Source organism: Notolabrus celidotus, chromosome 21, assembly GCF_009762535.1.
Source record: "Notolabrus celidotus isolate fNotCel1 chromosome 21, fNotCel1.pri, whole genome shotgun sequence".
NCBI classification, from domain to species: domain Eukaryota; kingdom Metazoa; phylum Chordata; class Actinopteri; order Labriformes; family Labridae; genus Notolabrus; species Notolabrus celidotus.
Genome location: NC_048292.1, coordinates 7663535 through 7690409, shown reverse-complemented (window position 1 = coordinate 7690409; position 26875 = coordinate 7663535). Strand labels below are relative to the sequence as shown.

At 41.0% G+C, this 26875-nt stretch overlaps 1 protein-coding gene across 1 annotated transcript; it reads left to right on the top strand.

The window, feature by feature from the left end:
- On the top strand, positions 1-23758 carry gpr37b (G protein-coupled receptor 37b). Its single transcript, XM_034673051.1, has 2 exons — positions 1-1768; positions 18306-23758. The coding sequence occupies exons 1-2, from the start codon at positions 740-742 to the stop codon at positions 19122-19124; spliced, it is 1848 nt and encodes a 615-aa protein (XP_034528942.1). The 5' UTR covers positions 1-739; the 3' UTR covers positions 19125-23758.
- The last annotated feature ends 3117 nt before the right edge of the window (positions 23759-26875 follow it).

Here is a 26875-nt window from a genome sequence, read left to right as displayed (position 1 = left end):
CTGGCTTGTCTGCCTGGAGCGGGGGGGAGAGAGAGACTGTAGTCGTATAGTCTGCTCCGGGGGCTTCTAGATGCTCCGTGATGGATGAAGAGTGACAGATCGGGGTTAGCCGCCAGGGGAGCACCATTTTCTTCCAGTGCACGGTCTTCAAAAAGAAGGAGGTAGAAGACGCTGGACGCGGAGGGAGGAAGGGACGTGAAACAGACCCATCTCCACCCCTCCTCTCTTTTTCTCCCTCTCTCTCTCTCTCCACACTCTCGTGCATCACAACATAGTGGGCTTTACCCGGACTGCACCGCATTGCCGCTGCTGCTGCTGCTACTGCTGCGACCCAACCCACCAAACTAACGCAAACAGAGGCAGAAAGAATCGTGTTTTATTGGGATGCTGGAAGCTGGGTGTTTTGCAGAATTTGTATACGAGCATGCAGCATTTCTCTCTCTCCCTATATCTGTTTTTTTCTGTGTGGATTCGCTGTCCTGCTCGGTAATGTCAAGACTTTAGAAGCGGGAGTGACTCTTGGAGGAGGGGGCGTTTTTCTTTTTTTTTGCGACTACTGCATAGTGCACAGCGTGAGGTTTGGATACAAGTTTGCAGAGCTCAGATCATGAATGCAGCTGTTTACTTGTAAGAGTGAGCCCCCCCTCTTTGCTGCTTCCAACATGGGTGTTGACTGAGCTATGAGGATATGAGGATGCACTTGTGAGGATTAAAAACTGCGCGCAGTAATTCCTGGATCATGCAGATTCTGCAGCCTAGGACGTTATTTGTGCTGTTCGCCCGTGCATATGTAATATTATCACTGATCCATAATGGGGAAGCACGGAGCAACAGCAGCACACACTCTTCCAGGAGTTTGCATGGGTCACTCCGGGAGAGTCATCAAAATAAAGCCCGGGACCGTGCGCTCTCGCAGGGTTACGCCACAGGTGCGTCCACGGCGGAGGGTGCGATTATCCGGGAGACTCTTAACTCCTCTCACCCCTGGAAGAGGGTGATGGCAGAAGAAACGTGGCGGATTGGACACAACAAACGCGACTTTAGTAGGACTGTGACACCCGTGGAGGACCCCAGCGCGGGCTCACACTGGGGCCTGACGCGCCACCATAATAGGAGGATAAAGTTGAATGGCACGGGGACGCCAGCAGGTGGACACTACAATGCGGCTAAGCTCTCTTCAATAGGAAGGGTAGACGAAGGAGGGGGACTCGATGAGGGCGACCGGCACAAGAGGGGCACAAAAGACGAGCAGAAGAAAGCATGGAGGAGGTGGGGGAGAAACCGCCCGAATAAAAGCGCGGCGGCTTTGGCTCAACCTCACGCGTCGCCGTGGGAACCCATCCCCAAGCCGGTGGCCCTAACATCCACCGACCTGCCCTTTGACCTCTTCACCAGGAGGCCCGAGTTGTTCACGTTCAGGGAGGAGAACCCCTGGGACGCCACGCCGATCACCCCTCCAAACTCGCAGGACTTCGGGGACGAGATCAAGAACCCCTTCTACCCTGTAACGAGCGAGACTTACGGCGCCTACGCGATCACATGCGTCTCAGGAGTGATCTTCCTGGTTGGGATAGCGGGCAACATCGCCATCCTGTGCATCGTGTGTCAAAACTACTACATGAAGAGCATCTCCAACTCCCTGCTGGCTAATTTGGCTGTGTGGGATTTTGTGCTCATCCTCTTCTGCCTGCCCATGGTAGTGTTCCATGAGCTGACGAAGTCCTGGCTGCTGGGGGAATTCACCTGCAAAGTTGTGCCATATGTGGAGGTAAAGATAGTCCCAATACTCTTCTACATTTTCAGCCTACCCTGAATGTGTCACGGATGGTTAAATCGCATTGTAGTTGAAGTTTGAAGCAATGCCTGCAGGCAGTATCTCTGACAGATGGTAAACTGTGCTCAACCAGTGTCATTTACATATCAGCAGCCTTGTCTAAACGTGATCACATCTCTGTAGTGACAATAGACAGAATCAGTTTCACTCTGGGATATGAAAATAAGCTGTCACGCTCTTCTTTCCTGAGCAGACAGACTTAAAAATGTTCCCTTTCAAAGCCCAGACTGGCCTAAAAGTAAACAAGCTATAGGATGTCACTTCTGCTGGCAACAAGGGGGCTCTGTTTGTCACTAATACACCTGCTAGTAGAGAGGGAGAGCCTCACCTAGCCCTCAAGGCACACACACACACATGAAAATGCTCCAGGATGTAAGTTAATATCACTATCTCCTGTCTGCTGACATTTACACACACACACCCTCTCCCTGTCTCCATCTTTGTCCTTGTTTTTGTCCTCACCTGGATGGATGCTGGACATATTATTTGCACCATGCTTCCCTTTGTGTTTCCACTACCAGTGTCACATTCACCCACAAGGTGCTTTAGTAGAACAGGGTCTTAAGCTTGTTTTCAATGGCTGCATTGTCCCAACCTGGCTTAAGGCGGGACACAAAGGGAGATTTGAAAGGTTTATCTTAACCCAAATGCATCTTAAACGAAAGGCTGAAGACAACTGAAAGCTGTGGAGTTATGGGTGGCGCCTGAGGTGCATGAGTAAGTGAGAGATTTGCAGTGTGCTGCAGCAGAAAAAAGGGGACAGAAAATGTAACCAAACCCAGAAAAGACTAGATTACAGGAGAGAGAGAGATTCTTTAGCTTCTGTAGCCTGGCAGGCTCCACCCTCTAGAGACTCCAGACAGACTGTGACGTCTTTCAGTGATGATAAAGCAGGTGAAAGGTGTGCTATTATCCTCATTTACTTTCAGATGAGAGAATTAGCTTTGGTGTGACAGTTTCCAACCCTTGAAGGACATTTTTAGGCACTCAGTCATAGAAAACTGCACATCCTTCTGTGTTTTAAATGCAGGTGTAGAGTATCTTGGTGAAAGAATAATTGCACATATTGATCCGCAAGAAAATGGATCACAATTAGAAGCATTTAAGTACTATTAAGAGTTTTCTTCACCTAAAACTTTGGTGCAGTTCAAGCCCTTTTCTTTGCAGCATTGCAAGTTATTAGCCAGTAAATATTACTTACATTTGCACTGTCTAATCTTTCATTGCTTCCCAGCTCTTCCTCACTGACCACATACTGTTGTGCATGTACAGTATCTCATTTCATTTGCAAACACCGTGTGAGTGCCTGTGTTTTAAGTAATGTGGGATGAGAGGGAAGCAGAACCCCCTCCCTGTGTTATTGCATATGAGCTACTCGGGAACCACAGAGTGTTATTAAATAACCTGAAGAGCAACTGGCAACTCAGAATGCATATATATGGAGAGTATGTATGGGTAATATGCATTTTAGAGAGCATATCTATCAGAGAAAGAGCGCTGGGGTTCGTATGTGTGTTCACAGGGGGTTCGATTTGTGTGTGCGAGTGCGTGCATGTGTCAAAAGAAGCTGTGAGTAATGCAGCCCCGGGCCCTCACTCTCTCCCCGTGGAACATTCAGGGAAACACACACTTGCACACACACATTCACCCTATGGAGTGACTTTCTTCCTCACTTAACCCAAATTCGGTCACAGGGGACATGAACATTTGGCCTGAAATAAAGACACACAAGATCAGTCACACATGTTTGAACGGCACGCAACATTCTCACGCACAGGCACACTCACGCTCACACCCAACTTCAAGTGTGCATGCATAATCAGAAAGTGTTAGATATAATATATTAGTCTCCCTTGACACTGCTTTCAGTAAACTGTGTTTTATTTAGAGTTTAGTAGAGTGTTGAATTCTTCAGACCTCAAAGAGAAAGCAATTTTAGGTGTGAGATGTGAGGAAACATGGCAGGGAAACTGTAGGGATGCTGCACAAAGTGGAGACGTGGGCTACAGCCAGAATATCAGATACACTCCTCAACACTGCAGATGATGCTTTCCTCCAGGAAGTGATGCACAGAGCAGCAAAATCAAGCAAAACTAATGTGCAATAATTAGGTTTCTGCACCTGCTAGCTGGTTAGGAATGAGCTTGAAAGTAGGCTAAAGTAAAAACAACAAGTGCAGCAAGCGTTTTATGAGCCAGAGGGGGGATGTGAGTCATTTGTCAAGGTTTATTCAGAGTCATGCTGCTGTAAAAGCAATTTGAAAAAGTTTTTGTCTCCAAATGAAGAGATGCTTATGGATCACTGATGCCACATTGCTTTTTATTACTGGATGTCTGCTGGCTGTTAAGCAGCTTGAAACACAGAAGCTCACAAGATAGTTATGACGATGAATGTAGCTGCTCATCTGGAGTTCTGCAGTGTTTCCTTTGTAAATCAAAGTAATCCTTTTTCATTTCAAGGTTGTAGTGTTACTGAGGAAAATTCATCTTTATTCTTTATGGAAAGTGACATTGATAATATCTTACATAAAGGTCTTTTTAAAAGCAAATCCATTATAACACAAACAAGGATTAATCCTCTAAATAAACAGAGGTGCAGCCTTTGTTCCTGGCATTGAAGCACAGACAGACAATTTTCAACAAGTGACTTTGTGTCACCTTGTATTACTGACATTTTGAAAAGTTGTGGTATAACAGCTAGCTCTACCATTGTAATCATCAGCCTAAATCCTTCAAACAGCACAGCACATAGCAATTGCACCTGCTCTTGGCTTCATTCGATAAATCTGATCCCCGGCGTACAATATTAATGAACATATATATTTGTTTTTGGTGTCTTGAGCTTCTCAACATGGTGCTGCATCATGCTGGTTATGCTATTTGAATAGTTCATTAGTCTCTTGTAATATTCACTCACCGTTTTTGTCTTGTCCGTTATGCCTGGCACACACTAAGAGATTTTTGCAATCTTAACAGATTTTAAAATGTGTTAATAATAATAATAATAATAATAATAGTTGATTTTATTTATAGGCGCCTTTCTGGACATCCATGGTCAACTTACAACATAGCAATAATAAAAGTTACACAACAGTAAATAAATACATACATTAGAATAGAGAATACAATAAAGATTTCCCAGTTCTGTTTTTATAGTGTGTGGACTGAAATGATATGGCCACCACACACTAACTGACTCCATTCACCAAAAACCAGAGTTCACTCTCTAACCTCTCACGGTTAAACGTGACTGTAAAGTGAATAAGGGGGCGGCAGTAGCTCAGTCCATAGGGACTTGGCTTGGTGCCCTTGAGCAAGGCACCGAACCCCCAACTGCTCTGGGTGCGCTGGTTGACGGCAGTATCCTCACTCTGACATCTCTCCCTAAGCATGTTCACTGCATGTGTGTGCATTTGTATGTATATACCAAAAAAAACTTTATGTGTAGTATGTCCAAAAATAGCATGAGTGAAAAAATTGAATTTCCCCCCTGGGGATCAATCAAGTACCTTTCTAATAAACATGGCCACAGTGGGATAGTTGTCAAGCTCAACCTTGCTAGCTGCTTAGCTATCTGGTCCATCCATTGGGGTAGTAATTTCTGTTCCTCTCCTTGTCAGTTTGATTGTGGTATCTTTTACAAGACTGTATAAACACTCGTCAAATGATTACAAACCGGGGGAAGTAAAATCACTTTTAACTCACCTCGCACCACAGGAAAATCTGGCATGGCAATCATTAGAACCATTAAAAAATTCTGACCTCGGTTGATTTTTGTCAGAAGGAGGAAATCAAGCCCAAACTGGCCTGATTATTCTGTAGTGTGTATCGTCTCATCTTGGTGCTACTACACTCCCAATCTGAAACAAACCAGTGCATTCACAGTCGCAAAATCTTCACTTGTTTCCACCAAATCTACTCAGCTAGCCAAAGTCATATAGAATCCTCTGCTGTTTGAAAAAAGTAATGCAATATATGTTGGCTTGTTTACTTGACATATCTCTTTATTGTATTGAAAATACAACTTATAGAAATCTAAGGCTTAATCAACAGCTATTTCATCCCTGTTTATATTGCCATCATGCTTGCTGTTATTGACCTCTACACATGTGCAACAGCATGACGACCACTCCCATTAGTAGCTTTGTTTACAACTTCTTTCTAGACCCTGATTTACAGCTAATTACACGTGTCTCCATCATGGGGCGTAAATCTTGCGACCTGCGAAAAGGCCGTTCTCTCCCTTGTGGCGTATTGGCGTTTCCACCAACAGGGTGATTGAGGCTTGTATCATAAATATAGAATGTGCAAAGATGTGGGTTTTTTGACTACAAGTTAAGTACAACTTTAGTTCTAGTGCTTGTGGATAGATGATGTTATCATCGGCATAAAGGTGCATTTAGATTGGTAATTAAGCCCAAAGGGTGCATTGATGGTTCTGCAGCTCAAACAATATACTCAAATGTTCTTTCAGCATTTCTCTGTTGTAGTTCATGTTCACACTCATCTCTGTAGTGCATCCTTTAGTCTCTGTGCCTTATATATATACATATATATGTCTGCTTTCTTCTGTGCTATACAATACACTGTATTATGACATGAGAGGCTGTAGTTGCTATGGTACAGAGGGCTTCAGCATGCAAAGAGAGAGAGGGAAATAGATTACAGAAGCAGAGCAGGAAATAGGCTGGAGAAAAGTGAGAAAGTGATAGATGGTAAAAAAAAAGAGAGGAGGGGGGGCATGGAGCCACAGAGAGCCAGAGGTAGACCAGTGTATTGTGTCGAAATTGGTGGTAATGGTAGGACATATATCAGCTTGACACATTCACATTCAGTCTTCCAACTCACACAAATTTAGTTTCTCTTCATGGTTGTGTAACGTCTTCGAATATGTTGCCATTTTACAGGGACAAGGAGAGCCCTGGTCACTTTGATGTTTTCCCTTCTCCCAAATTTTAATAATTAAAAAAAGTAAAAGGACAAAAGTACCCATCCCTCACTGAATGCATTTAATAAACATATGTTCCTAAGTTGGGCAGCTCAGTGGTATTGTCCATCATCTCTCGACTGGAAGGTAGGGGCTTGATCCCAGGTCCTGCTGTCCACATGCCTAAGTATCCATGGGCAAGACTCTTAACCCACTTAGTTAATACTGATGGACGCTTTGCATAGCAGCCTCTGCAATCAGTGTATGAATGTGGTGTGAATGGGTGAATGTGACATGTCATGTGAAATACAGTCCATTTACCATTTACCAACCAATCAAACATGGCAGTTGTGGCCTCATGCTTAAAAATATAATAAAAATAATACAGTGTTGGTAACCAATGAAAGTTCCAGATTTCAAAGCTGTGTGGTCTAGGTAGTTATAAATATTACAGCTATGAAACATCACAAACAAAGCAGTTGAGCCATAAATGAGCAAAATTTGGGTAGACTTTCAAAATTACATTTACTTGGAACCATTTTATATTTTACGACTGTTGGCAGAATTGATTGATACTTGGTTGATGCTATACAAAACTCAATGTTGGATTAGGTGAAGCCATGAAAATGACTGAAATAGTTTTCATACCCCGTCTGTATCAGCCTCTGATGCTGCCTACACAGTGTGGGGTATTGTCTAGTATGCTCCAAAAAAAGTTACCAATAGATTATTTTGTGCCAACAAAAAACAACAGCAGTGGTGTTAATGGATAGATCAGCATAGTTCCACCATAATACATATCAATATTTTCTGCAAAGGAGAATCTGGTATCAGATAATTCTCAAGTGTAGGTATAGATGACAGTGACTAAAGGAGCAGGATGATTTAGTAACATCCTTTGACACAAAAAAATGATGAGGAAAAAGATGATAGAATGGGTTTCAATATAATCATATGGTCAGGTGGTCACTCAATCAAATGCCATTAGTAAGAGAAATTGGTTTGTAGAGTGTGGCAATGGTTAGCAATACTAGCACCACTTTCTCCTCTTCCGCCCTGCAAGTCAACGTCCACATGTTTGTGCTGGTTATGCATCACGCAGGTCAAGTTGTAATATGCCAGTTTAACCATACGGCCTACATACAACTTTATCTCCAACTTACAGATCGACATACTGCTGTACCTGAGCTACTGCCCCGGCAAGTGACAGGTGGACCATCATTTTGGGCTTACAATAATAAAAATAGAAATAATGAATTTAACTGACTTGTTATTCTGGTGCCGATTAGCGATGTGCATATTCCTACCAAAGAAATCAATACTGTCAATACTCAGTTGACCTGTCCATTGCCCCATCCACCAACACCAGCAAACTGTACAGCTTTCCATGCTATCAAACCTGACTTTTGATAGTGCATGAAAGTAATTTACCAAATGTTAGCACCCAGATATGATGCAAAAGAAGTTCCTGTGAAGTGTTAATTTGACTTATGGGCAATTGTCCAAGCTCAAAAAACATAGAAGGTAAACCAGCACACTTACCATAAGGTGTGACTGAAGTCACCTGCCCAAAACCAGTGGGTCAAAATCTTTTATTCAATACGCTTTTTTAAGGTATTGTGTAAGTGTTCTGGTTTTCCTTCTCTTTGCCTCGCTCCTGTTTTTATTGCCATGTGACTTCATGATGTGCATATAACCACCCTTCCTGTTGTCCAAGGTACCTTTTTTTTTTAAGTTGGGAGATAGAATTGGCTTTTTCTACACATCCATTCCAAAGTCTATCCCTCCGCTCTATCTTTCTATCTATTTGAATATCTAGCCTGGAGACACACACACACACATAAATGAGCATGCACAAAGTCAGTATCCAGATGGGTGGGATGGCCTTCCCTGCACTGATCACTGCCCATGGCTGTTCTCCCCCTCTCTCTCTCTGCATCAGCTATCAGTGATTAGAAGCAGGCCTCAGGGGAAAAACACACACACACACACACACACATTCATATGTATACGAAACGATTTGCACCAACACACACACTTACACACACGGGCTGAATGCACACACATACAGCTGCAGACTAGATACTGTAGCAACTCACAATTTAGTACCACACTGGATCTCATGCGCCGTCTCAGCTCGTCTATTAGGCACGCGAATGGTAGTTAATTGAAAGATATGTAAATTATTCAGGGTATGTAATTAGCAGCCCTACATAATGCATGATGGTGAGTCCATTCAGCGAGCTCGTTGTCCGTGGATCAGTAGTTATGGTGTTTTATATGATGAGACAACAGAGGCAAAAATTAGGCTGGTTGTTGGTTTCAGTTAACCAATTGACAACTATCCATGTAAATTAATATTCATTTAGTATTCATCAGATGGCTTTCAGCATGATTTTAGGTTGTGGATGGACTGAAAAAGATGAATCCGTCAGCTCTGAATCAATGTGTAACAGTCAGCATGTAGCCAGACGTCATAGAAGAGAAGAAAAAAGAACTTGAAAGCTTTAGCATTTTGTATTTCCTCCAACATAACCTTCTTAGACAGGGTTCAGTGACCTGGAACTGGACTTTTCAAGACATTTTTTAATGTCCAGGGGAAATATGCCTCAGGTCAGGATTAAATTTGACAGAGGAGCGATTTAGTAGGGGACGAACGGGCCTCAGACACATACTGTAAAAACCACGAAATGAAGAAAGCAACCGTATAAAGCTGGAAACTGTACTCATTTGTTGCTACTAATTTAATTTAAGAAAAGGAGGAAGCCAGAGAGATGATGATATAAAAGTGCTTGCCTTACTTAGTCATGAATTTTATTGGATTTCTGCTCCAGCTGGGGGATACTGATCCGTTTCCTCATGGAATAAAAAATGACTGACAGTTAATTCTTAACTTTTGAAATAGTAAGAAAAGATCAGACAGCCCCGGCAATTCTGAAGCTCACAATCACATCAATCTTCCTTGGATGGTTGCCTAGCAACCCCATGGTGATAAAAAAGTTATAGCACCTGGCCTTAGATAGTCAGCATGTCTGAAGAGACAGGTGGAAGAGTCACAGTTCTCTGAATGAAATAGCTTTTCCAGCTTTTTTTTTACACATCAAGAAGTGCAGGAGGGCAAACTTACACAGATAAGCAGTCATTGCAAGTACAGGAGGGAGGAACTGGAGGATAACATAGGTAACAACTGATTGTCCTCTTCAAAATGACATAGAAGCTAACCATAGAAAAGAATTATGACTTAATTATCAAAGCATCATGAATATTCCTTTAAATCTTATTTTCTTCCTTAAAATTCCATCCCAGTTTCACTTTTTCAGTCTTTTTGCTAAGTATAGCTAACGGCTAACTGGCTAAGCATCACGTTAACTGAACAGATATCAAATATTTAGTTTTCCTCATGAAACTAAATCAAGCAAATACCTCTTTTTCCCAAATGTGTAATATGTACTTCAAGTGCTAAGAAAGATTCTGTTACACTCACTCATACCCGCGCTGCAATAGAATTTTAATTATTCTGCATAAATGTGGCCGTGCACAGACTCACACATTGGCACACATTGGCACACATACATCAGCTTCCTGTCTCAGCCCTGCTGTGTGACGGATGGCAGCTGTCAGGAGCAGTGTCTCTGGCCAGAGTTATGGTCTCCAGGAGCCTGCTCTGGGTCACACGCTCAACCTAGAAACAGAACTGCATCTGGAATCAGCCTTTGTCTCTGTTCCTCATTACCTCCAGACTGTATATGTGTGTGTTGTTGTGTTTCCACATTAGCCCATTCATCACCTGATAACACCTATTACCTCTGACAGTAGCTGTTGTCACAGTATGGCCACACAGGCTCCACCGGTCCTTGTTAAGACCCAATTAATAACAGGAGGCCTTTGTGCCACCAGCTCATGAGACCTTTCATCAAGAAGTTAATGGACCGTTATCAAAAACAGCACTTGGGGAAAATGTCTTTCTCACCTGCTGCGCAGATGGACGGCTGGAATCTGGAAAACATGTGTTGTAGATGAAAGACCTTATTGTGCCCTTAATTTTGAGCTCATAAAGTCCATGGTTAAGAAGAGGTGGATGATGCAAAATGAAGAACTGTTTTGACCTACTTAAAACGTTTGATTTGATTTGATGTCTTTATTTTGAACATGTAAAAGTAAAATAGAAAAAAAACGTAAGTAGAAAAGAAGAAATAGTTATACAAAAGGAACAAAATCAATCAGTTCCATTAGCAAGCAGTGAAACAATTTACTTTAAATGTGCAAAAATGAGTAGGAAGAAGTTAAAACGTATCTAATGTTACCCTTTTATTCACTATTATCTTGCATTATAATAGTGCACTCCCAAAAGTAAACCCCTTGTGATTATCAACACTTGTCTTCCTCCTTGTACCTCATAAAAATAATTTCTTTATGCCTCTTCTTGAACTGGATTATGTTCAGACATTGCTGTAGCTCCATGTTGAGTCTGTTCCACAGTTTTACACCACAGATTGAAATACAAAAGCTTTTCCTTATGGTCCGAACACTCACCATCTTTAATCTTAAATTATATCCCCCCTCTCTTTCAAAGAATAATCTCTGAATATTTCCTGGAAGGAGATTTTTCCTTGCCTTGTACACAATTTGTGCAGTTTTAAAATCTACAATCAAATCATTTCAATATTTTGGTCAAATAATGTCAATATTTTGCATGATGGGCAAGTTTTGTTTTTAAATCCAGGAGGTAAAAGATAGTTGTAGTTATCACATTATATTTTTAAAGTAAGGGCTTTTATGCCTTTATTTGAGAGATGGGAAAATGGATAGAGTAAGAAACTGGGAGGAGAGAGTGGGGAAGGATATGCGACAAGGGCTGGAATCAAACTGCTAAGAGATCTTTTGCCGTTGTTCATAAGGTGTGCAAATTAAATGCTAAGCCAAACTGGCTACCCAATAATCCCTTATTTACTAATTATTTCCAAAGCCCTATCTAAAAGGAATCATCCGCTTTTAGGAAATTGAATCTTTTGGTACTTAAAAATAAATTCTACTTTCAGTCAAGAAAAGTCAGAATCATATTAGCCTAGCTAAACATGTTGACATGACAATTACATGAGAAAACAGCCAGCGTAGCTATTTCCAAAAGTAACAAAATGAAGAAATACAAATTTTTGGTTAAACAAATGGGTTTTAGGGCACACACTGTACGCCAAAATGTGGCCAGGCTAAAAACGTATAAAGTTAAAAGCACTGATTATATAAAAGTTGCCAACAACGCCACCTAGGGTTAAAACTGTGAGCCTAGGACTTGTTAAAATACTCAGGTTCTTAAAAATCAGGGGGAGCAGAGTTAAAAATCAGACAGAAGAAACTAGCATGAACAATAATCTAATATATTAACTATAAATAGATTATAAAAACAGGCGACAGGTGTGAGAGACAATAAAATACTATTTGGCAAAGGCAAATACTAAAAAGTCCAAGTCCGACGTGGAGCACTCCTTCCACGTCTCTGCACGTCGGGAGTTCTTCAATACGGCCGCCTCACGACGACCTTTCTAAAAGTCCTATGGAAACAGAACAACCTGAACGAGTGATCTGTTCCTTAATCACACAGGGATGTCTTGTCACTCCAACTCTTAAATATATCGCGGTGCCGCCTTCACTCGGATCAGGATACTCATGTTTTTCCTTGGTCGGAGTTCGCCGACTACGACCCAGAATTACGTGAGATGGCGTTGTCGGATACTCGCTGCTCCGTCGACACTCCCGTAGATGCAAGATCCCTCGTCTCCGCTCGTCTCTATAGTGCACCCGTACTTCTTGTCTTGCTTCTGTTCACGCCATCTCAGGGATACTACTGTCCTGTTTCGTTCTCCTGCCTGACTGAGTGGAGGCTCCTTTTATATTGTCTTGTGCACAGCCTCAGCCGCACCTGTAAGCTTACAGACACAAAAGTGTCTGTCTTGTTTGCTAACTTCAGGCAGTATGCAAATAGGGGTGTTAAGCAAAAACACATATATTTTGAATAAGTAGTAATATTTAAGTTGTGCTGTTTAAGAAAAATAGCTCTAACCCTAAGGCAAGACAGCTTGTCAGCTTAGCAAGCAGGTGAAATGAACATGACGGGGTCAAGTCCACTGTTTTGATGAAATGTCACATTAACATTGTTAATCATTCTGAAGATAGCCTGTCGCTCTCTTCCCGTCACTCCGGACACTCTCTAACTCGTGATGTGTCCCCCTGCTATTGTCTTCTGTTCCTTCTCTCTTTTTTTCCTTTCTTTTTCTCCCACTTCTCTTCCTTTTTCTATTCTTCTGCCCCTGTTTGTCAGTCCCTCATTTGCATAACCCCCTTCCACAAACACAGCTTCATCACCCCACTAGGCCTGACTCTTGGACTCTCTATCTCTCATCTCCCTGGAGCACAAAGGTTCACTTGTTCACCCTGCACTCGCTCTCTCCGCCCCAACATGCTGATCAAAGCTGGCTCTCCTGGTCTGCTATGACAGCCTTTAAAGCCGTTCCAGCCCTGTTGTTCCATCCATGAAATATTCAGCATGTGCAAGCACCTGTCCATGTGTGCTGGACAGGTATTTGTGTACCTGTGTGTATTTGTTCTCTAAAATCCAATCCATATGGAAATACAGGTGTGCCTGGGTGGTTAGGATGTGTACAGAAACAGAAGTGGGTCTTGAGCAGAAATTGATGCCATATTCCCTTAACTTGAAGAACCAAGATAAACATATTTATTCTCAGGATGAGTTTCAGGGGCGAAGTAACTGCTGACTTTGGGCTAGATCTCTGGGCCAGCAGCTGTCCAAAACCACCTCATGCATAAAATGTCTGTTTGTAGTAAGCAACCCCGGCCTGTAGTAGAGTGAAATGGTGGCATAAACAGCAAAGAGCAAATCCTGTGAATGTTATCAACACTGACAGATGATGCTGAGAATCAAGTGGGCACATCTGCTTTGTACCTGTTTCAGCAACAAAACAGCAGGTTAAATCTTTTTAATGTTGTTTGCTTCAAGATGAGAAGTGTGTGTCAAAGTCCTCTTTCAACTTTAGTGCCAAAACAGCTCCAGAGTGCCGCTCATCTCTTCATGGGTATTGCCTGAAACACTCTGGAGCACAATAACAAATGTAGTGTATCTTTTTATTAGAGACTAGATTGGATTTTGATCCTTTTCCATGGATCAGAGTGCTGTCAGTGTAAAGGGCCCCTAGAAACTCGATACATGGTTCAAACTTAAACAATTCACTTTGTTTATTACAAGTCAGATGCAAAATAAATGTTTCTATTAAGGGACCTAGCTCTGCATTTGTTGCACTTGTGCTTCTTAATTCTGCTCTGAAGTCTAATGGGTCCTATACAGAGCGTAATATATCAAGTTCAGTCATGTAATATTAATTGTATCACAGGTGCATAAACATCTGCAACTTCAGGTTGTAAAAACTCTGTCAACTCCAGCTGGTCCTGCAGGACAGAAATGTCCCCTCTCTTCCAGTCAGAGCAGCGAGGGTAAGCACAACCAAACTTTGTAGTAAGTACCATATATTAATAATAGTGACCCATGATGAAATCTGTGTTGAAATCGGCAGGATTAAAGCTGGTTAGCTAGCAAATCAAGGTGACTTCAGGTGATTTTATAATGTGTTCAAGGTACAGGAGAAATTTTCAGGTTTATTCAGTTTATTCAGTTATTCAGATTCCCATTAGCTGCCACTAATGTAGCTACTCTTCCTGGGGTCCACATAAAACAAACATAACATACAAAATATACATGAAATACAAAACAGAAAATGCAACAAACATTAAATACAAAACCAGAAAAATGCTACAAACAGAAAATACAACAACTGAATGTACTACAAATGTAAGATACAACAAGTGAAAATGATACAACCACAGCTGTTGTTATTTTGAGGATAAATTTGTATTCCCAGCACTAAGACAGCACTATAAGAGGTAGTTAAGATCTGTTTAACTTTTTAAGACAAGCTCTAAATAGCTTTCAATCATTAAGGGCTCCTGTCACATCAACCATGTGTATTATTAAAGGTGAAAATAGCAAAAGTTGAACAAATTGAGTACACAGACACAGTTTCTAATAACTTATACCAGTTCTAGTGTAATTTGTGAAGAGCAAACAGCAGTAGTGGCCTGCTAGCTAAGGGTGCAACTTTTAACATCAAGCTAGCAAAATGTCACTTTCCTCCCAACATTTTCCAGCTGTACTTTCTCTAATTTCCAGTTAAGATGAAAAAACAGGCACTATTTTGTTAAAAATGATTGGTTTTCCAACATTCTTATATATACACAAGACATTAGGATGAGGTACAAACTAGCTTGGGTGCTCAGCTTTGATTTTGCTCAGTATTCCTCCAGTTTACTCCTATCTTTCCAATTCAGTTTGTATCCCATTGAAAAAAATAAACCTTCAGCAAACCTTCAAGACTGCTGCTAAGTCGCAGGGGTTTTATTTGATTTTGGCTGTCTGGCTTTCTTTGCATGTACAAGTTAGTGTAAGATGACAACATTTGCCAAGTGCACTAAAATTCTGACACCTGCCCAAATCACATAAAGGATTAATCTGCCAAGAGTGTGACTAAACCACCCACATACACACGCTTGGCTTAAAGCTACTCCAAATGTCTTTAATAAAATGTCTTAAATACCTCATAAGTAATTGTTTTTCTACTTTGGCTGAATTTAGACACTTTACCACAACTACAGTCACAGAACTGTAGCATGACTCCAGATGTTATACAGTAGTTGTTCAGAACAGAGTCACTGTTTGTGCTTTGTCTACCCCAGTTACCCATTGCTGTTGCGCATGGTCACCCTTCATTAGCCTGGTTACTATATCCATGTGTGTTAGAGGGTCAGTGTTTGTGTGTGTGTTTCCGGCCTAGATACACTGAACATCTTGCAGTATGTGTGTACATCTATATCTGTCCAGGAAGTATGTGTTTAGAGCTCCAAAGCCGAGGCTCACAGGGGCCATCTGGGAAGCTGGCTGTTGTAATTAAATTCGATATGAAGGGAGGAATAGAAGAAAGGAGGGATGTACAAAGGGGAACAAAGCAGGAGGAGAGAAGGAAGAGTGAAAAGGAGAATAGATAAGGGAGGGTGAGAGGAAGAAAAAGGTAAGGAAGGTAAGATAGAAAGGAGGCTGGGTGGAGAGTTGATGCCAGAGGCAAAATCATAGAGGGAGCTGGTTCATGTAGGGACAGACACACATGCACACGCTCCAGCTGCAGAGCCATGCTTTGCAGGGTGCCCACTCTGCCAAAATGGCTGTTAATCCAACAGATGCTTTCACATGCTGCGGAAATTTATGAGCTCTCTGACAGTTTTTGCAGATAGAATGTGGAAGCAGTGCTGTCTAATTAGCGGTTAAAAAAGGAGATTTGAGCGACACATCAACAAGAAAACAATGGACTGTTCAGGAAGTCCTTTAATTAGTACGACTCCCATTGAAGAAAGGGTGTGAAAATACATTTGAATGAATGAATACAGTGACGACAGCTTTTAATCCACCATGTAACTTGCTGGCTGTGTCTCTATTTCTGTCTGCGTTTCTTCCTCTCTTACACACACATTCAGGGATGCTCCACAGTGTTAATAGCAGCTTACAGCCTTCCTTTGTGCTTCTTTTGCTCTACTGCTTGTAATTACATGAGTGTCAGGTGCACCTTAAGGCCAATACCATTACAGTGTGTCCAGCTGTTTATTTATGTGCTGGCAGCCAACATGTCAGCTGGTAGAAAGGCCTTTATTTGTGTGTCAGCCGAGTGCATCTTCTTGTTTACTTAACCGGCAGCCCGTCTTTGAGATTCTGTAAGATAATGTCAGACATTTTCTAAACTGTAGATACATTTGTCAGTTCTTTGTTATTCTGTTATTCATTAAAGACTGACGACCTGACAAGCTTGACTTCAGTATTACACGCTGCTCAACCCATCTGTCAGTGGAAAATGATTTTTAGATTATCTGCTGTTCATATAAATTCTGAGGTTCTCTCTATTATTCTTTCCTCCAGTGATGTGTATGTCTTTCGGATGTCTACAGCATTCCAGAGGTACCATCAGTCAGTTAAATCACGCCTCTACAAAACAATGAGACAATTTGAAGTACCATATTGACCTGAATATAGGATATAGATATAAGATGACCCCTCTTTTCAAGGCACATGTTTTGAAAAATACTTTTTGAAGACTAAAAGAAAAACATTTTTGATTCTCAAACATTTAAATACACACATCAGATGTATTACCGAACCTGTGGGGACAGAGCCTTTTCAGTAGCCTCCCCCACCCTCTAGAACTCACTCCCCTCCCATATCCAAAACTGCTCTGACCCTTCAGTTTTCAAATCTCTTTTAAAATCTCACCTTTTTAAGTTAGCTTTTAATTTGTGATTGTACTGTTGTTTTGTTTGATCTGTGTTCCTTGTCTTTTACTTTTTTTGATTTTGACAGTTGTACAGTGTCTTTGAGTTTTTGAAAAGCGCTATATAAAATAAATGTATAATTATTATTATTTTAAAACTAAATTGTCACATTGAAATGGATTAAAATTTTATCACAAGTGTAAATGAAGCACTCATGGTATCAGCATGTTGTTACCATAACATTAAAACAGCCTACAGTCTATTGGATGGATGGTAGGTCTGCTAATGGGTATACCTTTGATCCAATTTTCAGTAACATACTCAAATGGCATCCTCAGACGAACTCTTTGCGTGCCATCTTTCTTGGCTGTTAAATACCTAAAAAATGTCCTCCTATCTCTTTCTCATTTTTTGGTTAACTTGTCTTACTTTTGTGGGACATTATTCACTGTGTCCCTCCATCATTTATCTCCCAGGAAGTGAGTCATGATTGACCTCAGTCATTGGGGGCACACTTACCTTAAAGATAAGTGGAGCCACTTATCTGTAATCCACTGCTGTGAATGAATACTGACATTTAATTTCTAGAATCCAAATATAAGACAATCCCACCTTTTTTTTATGTATTTGGAAGGAAAAAAAGTCTCATATTCTGGTCAATATGGTACATTACTTGGCAAAACAAAGCTAAAGTTGCGTTTCCACCAAAAGTAACCCGGGCCTTTAATAACAGGAACTTTTTTTTCGAGGAACTAAAATGTTCCTTAAACCTTCTGTTGATGTTTTATTTTGAAGTACAAATGTATATGAAGCAGTCTCTTGACTTATGCAATCCCAGGCTTGTTTCATAAAGGTTAACAGAATAAGCAATTGTGCATTTTTTACCAACAAAAGTATTAAACCTTTGTTATGGCAGTCTTCTGAATGCATCCAATTTGTATATTCAGTCCTGAAAGGCCCACCGCCAGAGTACCAGTACTTTTCGAAAGTAGGCAAAAACCTTGTTGGGGATCAAAATGAAGTTCCTAGTACTTTGTTCAGACCCTGAGATGGAAACACTGTGTGCTCCCTAAAGTCTCCAGTACCTGAGGTAAATTCTTGCAGTGGAAACACACCTTTTGAATATGATGAAATATATTCTAACATTTCTATCTGTTTGTTTCCTCAGGTTGCCTCACTCGGTGTCACCACCTTCACCCTCTGTGCTCTGTGCATTGACCGCTTCCGTGCAGCCACCAACGTCCAGATGTACTACGAGATGATCGAGAACTGCACCTCCACTACCGCTAAGCTAGCTGTCATCTGGATTGGTGCTCTCCTATTGGCCCTTCCGGAGCTCCTCATCCGACAGCTGGTAACTGAGGACACGGGGATGCCTTACGAGCCACCTGTTGAACGCTGCATTATCAGGATATCAACCTCCCTCCCTGACATGCTCTATGTGCTGGGATTGACCTACGAAGGTGCTCGGCTTTGGTGGTGTTTTGGCTGCTACTTTTGCCTCCCCACCCTCTTTACAATTGGATGCTCACTGGTTACGGCACGCAAGATCCGGCGCGCAGAGCAGGCAAGCGTGCGTAGTAACAAGAAGCAAATACGACTTGAGAGCCAGATGAATTGCACCGTTGTGGCGCTGGCGATCGTGTATGGTGCCTGCGTTGTGCCTGAGAACATCTGCAACATAGTCTCTGCGTACATGGCGGCAGGCGTCCCCGAGCACACCATGTCCGTGCTCCACCTTCTCTCTCAGCTGCTGCTTTTCTGTCGGGCCGCCGTCACTCCTGCGCTGCTGCTACTTTTGTGCCGTCCTCTGGGCAGGGCTTTCCTGGACTGCTGCTGTTGCTGCTGCTGCTGTAACCACGCCCCTTCTTCGGCTACGGCCAGTGACGATAACGAACATGAGTGCACCACCGAGCTGGAGCTGTCGCCGTTCAGCACCATCCGCAGGGAGCTGAGTAACTACACACCAGCCGGCTCCAACTGTTAAACAGACATTCCTCATCAGGGATGGAGACTTCACCTGTGTGCTATTAGCCCTTGGCTAGTATTTCTCAGACTTGGCTTGGAGAGATTTGCCTTACCGGGTGTGGTCACATTTTTAAAATGGGTGCATGAATACAGTAAGACACTGAATAATCACACTCAGCCAGTGTCCTACACCCTCAGTGTTCATTCCTTACAATAATACTGTACATTTACAGGAACTCTGTAACCCTATTTTACAGCAAAGTTAACACAAAGCAAAATCGTCTTTACACTCATACCCTGGGGTGCTCTACAAACAGGGTCAAAACATATTTTTAGCAGTTCTGCCTGAAACCTTTAAAACTCACAAACCTCCCTGCTGTAGACCTTGTATGCCTAAATATCTGTAGACAGCTGGGGTGGCCTCGTAACCCGTCTAGATGTCTGCATCTTCTCAAGGGGTTTGAATCAGGTCAGTTTCTTGGAGTTTCCAACCGGCCTCATGCTATTACTGACAGATAAAGGTAATAATATTTATAGTGGACTGTACAATGTATGTCGCTTAAAGGTTGTACAAGATATGTCACAATTAAAATGTTCAGACTCTTTTAATGATGAATATATTTGGCTAATATCAATGAGGAAATTCACAGTATACCTCAAGGGAGAACCAATGTAAATCAGCTTTAAATGTGTCCATTTAAAATAATAGGGACTAATTAATCATAATGTCCAACCCAGAATGATAAAACAGCACCCAGCGTAACACATGGGCTGACACTGCCTATAGAACTACAAGACTCGGTTTACAGACTATACAGCTGTAAATGTACAGTAAAAACAATGCTGCACACATGGGAGCAAAGCTTAAGATAATTAAACTAGCGCAGGGCGTCTCTGCAGTAATTACAGTATGCAGGAGGAAAACAAAGAGAGGAGTGGATCACCCATGTACACAAAACTTACACTGTATATTGAAAAATATCAAACGGACTAAAACACAACTGGGCTGGTCTCAGAGATTCGTCAACAAGGACTCACGATGTTTGGAATGGACTAATTGAGTTTAGATTAAGAGTTTAATGAAGTGGAAGGAATCAAATTACAAACTACAGATTCAGTTGAATAAAGTGGAGAGAAATGGGACATACCACCGTGGAGTAAAACTGAAAGGGATGGACTCAGCATGGACTGGACTGAAAATAAATATCTGCACTACACTGTTGTATCATGTTACGCCTTACACGTTGGGCTGTATATAAACTGTACACTTTCTTTGGTGCTCTTATGATGAATGCGCTGTAAACAACAAATCCATCGGTTCGACTTAGAATCACAAGTAATTGAGCTGGGCACTATGTTTTTGGTCAAGAAGACAGATTACAGTTATCTGTGACTCTGGAGTAAATGAACTATAGTGGGTAAGAGAGAGAAAAAAAAATCAATGCAGAGTTCCACAGAGCTGCCATCCGTACAGTTCAAAGAGATAAGCTGAATCTTTAAGTGTGAATGCTGCTTTTGTTGGGGGGACCTTTGTCTAACACCGAGTCAACAAGTATGGTAGCACTTTATTTTATACAACAGTGAATCAGTGTTCAAAGACCACTCGTACACTAATAAAATGAACACTCATTTTTCAAAACTAACATTCTAGAGAAAAAACACATAATGAGCTAGTATTTCATTTTTTTTTACCATTAGATTGGTACAGGATTATAATTTGTGGTAATTGGTTCTGCTATCTAATTAAGGACAGTACAATAAACCATTTGTGTGCTTAATATTTAATTGTTAACAAAAAAGTGCCAATTCTACATTATAAATACAGCTGCTGGACTGTAAATGTAAGGGGATTTTTTATATTTGTACCAATAGTTATCTCATCTTTTTGGGGAAGTAATGTACACAGAAGAGATTTCATTTTCAGAGTTATTTGTTTACAGTTACTAAACAGGAGAATAAAGTGCCACCATATACTGTATGTGTATGTATATAAACTTAAAGTTGACACCAAAATTGACTGTCCAAACCAAAATTAGTTGTTTCAAAGTGTTAGGAATGTATAAGCAGTGTCTAACATACTGTTCATCTTTCCTGCTTTAGTGTCTGGACTTGTAGTCAGGAAGCACAGGGGAGATTTGTTGGTCTGCTCAAGGGCTGAAGCTGTTGCTAGCTACTGTGCTAACTGTGACATCAACTAGCATAACTCAACAACATATTTCACTTGTACTTGCTCTACCACCAGCACTTAAGTATTCAGCTATTCCCAGTATCCAGTTATACTTAAAGCTACGGCACCAGTATAATTAAACTTGGTGGGGTCATTGGCATATTGAGCTAGTTAGCCCAAAGTCTCAGCTTCCTTTATGTTTGAAAATAGGTATGTATGTTTTAAACATTATAAAATCACTATCCACATACTCCTACGTATCCTTTACGGTGGGATGGATGTTTAGAAATTCAGGGCTCTCAAGTTTTGAACTCAGTTCAGAGTGAGATTTTGGCAAAGGGGAGTTGCAGACCGACAGACCGCGTCTTCTAATCTGCGGTCAGTCTGCATTGCGCATGTGCATCCTTTTCTTTGGAACGTAACCTTGTTGCGTTGTTTTACTGTGAGACTTGAGAGCCCTGGAAATGCATCCACTTGAGGGCGTGCAACAAACTGGCCTCTGTGTTGTTTTCTGCTGGACTTGTAACTGCTAACTACCCAGCTCGACACTGCCCCCCCACGATTTGCAGTGGTACTGCAACGTTTTGTCCGAAAGTCACAATTGAAAGAAACAGAGTACGGGCAGAAGGCTCCATTTGTATCTGTATGAGTATCGGACCCAGTAGAGCATAAATGAGCCTTAAGACTGACAAGGTGGATGCTATCAGAGTTGAGGCTAATGTAGCTAAGCAGCTCTCTTGTGTATTATTCTTATTGAAGTAGTAGTTGGCTTTTCAAACAAAGTAGAAAAGTGACCTAAAGGCGCTTATCGCCTAATGTCAAAAGGAAAAACACTTTGTTTCAATTGAACTAATGCTGCTCTTGTAAGCTTAGCGAGCTAGCTAGCTAAATAGTAGGGCCCATTGATACTTTAGCTGGTCCAACAGGCAGTTGATTGGGTGAAATGAAGGGTTGCTTTTGTCTTCTTGTGTCTTAAATTAGGCTTCTTCAGTCAGCACTTAGAACCTTGAATGGTAAAATTTCTGATGCTAGCGCTGGGCTTTAAATTTGTGCCACTCATGGATAGAAGGCTAAATCAACGCGAAAATTCAAGGGGCTGGGGCTTTGCGGTCACTTAATATTGAAGTGAGAAAGGTCCAACTTCTTGATCATTAACACCCTTTGCAGTTTTATTACTTTAAGTTTTAAGGAGAACCGATGACATGTTTTTTCAGTGTATAAATTTACAAGTGTATTGTACTGTAAATCTGTTTTCTTATTCCTACCCATCAGACTTGGGTCAAAACAAGGTTCAAACCCCTGGTACAACCTCTCAACTTGTTAAAGTTCAAGTGATTAAAGTGGCGGTGAAATCATTACTGCAAAAATACTCAAGGATTTAAGGTAGAGGTGTGCCAATGACCACAATTATTCTAAAAACCCTTATTGTATTTGTTTAAGATCAATTTCTTCATTCTATTTATAGCTAAATTGAATGGTTTGAGCTCTGTATTGATCCAGGTTTGATGCTCATTGGTATACTGTATATTGCGATGAATCTTTTGCATACGATTCTGCACTGCCAAACACCTTCTCTCTGTCTGTCTCTCGTGCTCTTGTGGTAGTAGCACACTATCTCTGGGTGTCTCTCTCTTAAAATGGAGGTCAGTTTACCCTCATCTTCATCTAAATAGGAAAAAGAATACAATTAGAAAGTCATAAATCACTAATGATTTGAAAGCATCCAAGGCTAGTCATGGTGAAAGAACCATTTTTTAGTGAACAAATGTGGGTATACGTTGTTTTTTTCCTTCTATTGCTGGAGGCAGCAACCCTTTGGCTGTAATGAAATCCAGTTTATGAGCTCCAAGAGATCCAGGTGGATGTAGCCTTTGGTTGCAGCTGCCTGTAGTTTTTCAAGTTGATAGAGGAAATGGACAGGAACTTAGCAACACTGCAACACAATGCCCTGCAGCCTGTTTGACAACTCTTTTTATTAGCATCACTATCAGTGTATTGTGGGCCCATGTGTAAACCTGTCCAGGGAGGTTTATGTCCTTGCGACAGCCCAGTTTATATCACTAAATCACTTCATGAGCACAGGTTTTTTGTTTCTACTTTCTTGGATTTCTCCCCCTTGTTTTCAATGAATCATGAGTAAACTGACCCCCTGCATTTGATTCTCTTTTCCTGCATTTTTCTGGGAGCATAGCTCGTTCTAAATGGCTCAGTGTGTAGTACTGTGGTTCAAACTATTGATGAAGTGATTCTTGTAAATCAGTCAGTGAGACGTTTCTTCTGAGTTTTGTGAGTATTCTCTTCACTCTGAGCAAATTGTGTCTGTATTTGATACCTGAAAATGTAAGCACACAACCACTATTGTCTCTTCAGTCTAGTCACTGGTTTCTAAATAGCTTTTTATATAGCCAAAAAAAACTGTCCCTTTGTTTATCAAAGAACTTTATCTTAAAAAAAAACTGTATATTAAAATCCTAAATGTACTGTTATTGTTGTGTCAACTTATTGTGTCTAAAGGCTATTTTTGTGAGAAACCATTTTCAGAGTATACCAAAGGAAATTTAAGTGCCAGACTGCAAATTAGTGTTTCTTTGTCAACAAACTCTTTATATAAAAATGTTCTCTGCAATATTCACAATGAAGAAATAATCCAGGGTTGTTGCCATGGCTATGGCACATGCGCACCCCGCAAGGAAATCCATGTTGCAAGGTTGCAAGGTTGTGGAACTTAGGGTGAAACATTTTTTTTTTAAGACAGGACAAAAGGATTGTGGAAATCTTCTTTTTTAAGAACTTTATTTTCAGTTTTTTGTTATATAACAAGACAAGAAGACAGACAGGCAAACCATAACAAAAAGGAAAGAAAGAAATAGGCATGCACATCAATGGGTTGAAAAGCTATCAAAAGACAAACCAAAAAACGAACAAACAGACGAAACAAAGAAAATATACATACATGTATGCACACACTGCCATTTAACAGTAAGGTGAGATATTAAATCAGTATCAGACCAAAATAAAGAAAGTAAATAATGGATGACACTCCTTACGTGACGTAAGCTCTTTTTCACGGCAAAGTTCAGATGTATTAAGAGTGAAATGACCATGGAAATGTGCGGTGCCCCATGCCAACTTCATGGCTGGTATACGTACATTTCTACAGCTGTTGATCCTTGCGCACAGATTCACACATCTGGATATTTTTGTGCATACGACGTTTTCTGGATTTGAGCGTACGCCATGTTTCAGTAGGAAATCCACGCAAGTCTTTGTACATGAGGCCCCATGTGCATATGTTCAGTCTAAGGCGTAACAACCCACCTCTTTGAAGTCCCTGACAATGCAACTTGCTGCATTTCGAGAATTGTTTTTCCTCTCACATGCTGTTCAAGAACCACACGAGGCAATACACCATTTTCACAGACTTCATCTTTCCCATGACATTGTGTATGATTATCAAGCTGCATCCTCCAGCCACAAGAATTAAAGCAAATGCAGAAGTGTTAAAAACTGCAGTTCCTCGAGTGTCCGCTTGAGGCTGGCTCCGGAAGTTCCGGAAACCACATACACAGAAATTCAAAAAAGCTGATCTTTACAGCAGAAATAAACATGTTTACAGCCTGGTACAAAAAACGAGTGTAGTTTGGATAGCTCATTTCTTTATCGTCACACTGTACGGGGGGAGATTTTTTTCATAACACAGCAGTTTGGAAGATATTAAGATTACGAATATCCCATTATGAGAGGCACAGCTGGCTTCATTGACAGGCGGGAACACTGTAGCTGTTGGCAAGGAGGCTCAAAGCCCGCCTCTTTACCTCACACTAGCTCGAAAGCAGTTAGGTTGCATTCAGCTTTTCCAATATGGCTCCCAACGAAGATTGGCTTCAAAACTGTGCTTCAGAAACAGATGTGTGATGTCACGGATACTACGTCCATTATTTATACAGTCTACGATGATTATACATGATACTGCACTAAAGACCTGTAAAAACACAGCAAAAGGATAAAAAAAACAATCAGACTGTAGTGGAAAATATGACGTGAGATGATTGCTAATGAGGTCTAGTCCTATTAAAGGGTCTGCTACATTAAAAATACACCAGCATAAATACACACACACTGACAGGTGACACAATCTTTGGACAGTTTTGGTGACCTGCCAACCAGTGTCACGTCACCATATATTATAACATGGAATTTATTGTGTAACATGTCTTGAAAAGCTTCATTTATCAGGTCCTGATATGAAAATGAAGAGAGAGCTTCACAGTGCCTTAACGTAGAGACAGGTCTACTATGTCATCTCTCTATACTAGTAATTGATTTCCCACCTTGCTTTATAAGGTTATTCAATTTGTGACATAATGAAGATTATTACATTTACATTGTGATATTTACAAATGTCATAATTCGTTAAAAGTCATATTTAAGCAGTTATCCTACACAGTTCCTAGCTTATTGTTATTATTTGTGCTGAATAGAGGATAAAAACTAGGCTCATGTTTTTTTTTAAGTGCTTTAAGTTACTTTTCATTTGCATGCATTCTTAACGTATTTGTTTTGAAGTCATATTTAGTTACGTTTCAGATACAAAACATTTTGAATCTGTATTATTTCCTTAATCTTTCCTAAAATTCTGCCTCTAAATTATAGATACAATTGTATTCATAGGGTCATGTGATCCCTTGAGCTACAGAAGCGTTGTGTACAGGTGGGCGTCTTTACGGAGGATCCTGTACGTCACTTCCTTTTGCGTCAACTGTCCCGTTAGGTGCGTTTCTTTGAGAGTTCATGTCTGTAGTTTGCTCTCAAGTATAGCCTCATAGTGCATTTATTATCAAAATAAAATTAATATTCTGTACAATTTTAAGTCAAGAAGCAGCAAAGTTTCACACGGCCCAAGTCATGTACGATGCCTGTAAAAAAAAAAGAATGAATACTCATTATCCAATAAACGCCAGGAAGTCAGACCAGCAGGCTGTGCGTGCGCCTGGAAACCAGTTATGCTAGCAACTGCATCTGCCTTTTTCGTCTCCTCTGAACGGGCTGCGAACAACAAACTGCACTGAAGTACAAGTCTCAGTCTGAAGTCTGTCATTGCTCACAGCTGGCCATACCTGGAGCTCTGGAAATGTGGTTTCTTGTGGCAGAAAAGTGACGGTAAACAACGAAGAACCTTTGAGGGGATATTCCCATAGCCTGGTGTTATGTCTTGAATGGTTTCCAAGCTAACTGACGTGCGGCAGCTGAGAGACACGGTAATCACCTAGAGCGGTGCACTTTACAGTTATTTGTTCCCACAGAAGTTGGACTTATTCACTAATGCATATAACCTCATAAAAGTGGTCTACAAACTTTTGCTGACCCTCGCCTGTACAAATGTTGCACGTGAGAGAAGTTATCACCATGACTGGACTTTCAATGTGATTGACAAGGCTCTGGAAAAGAGCAGACTCCACAGCTTTATTAACAACATGAAGGTAAAACTAATTTATTCATGACAATATGTGGGTGGCTTGTGCAATGAATTTGAATGTATTAAAAGGATAGCCCCTTGAGAAGCAGCATCTCATTTTCAAGCAGGTCCCCAGTGGTTGCTGTTG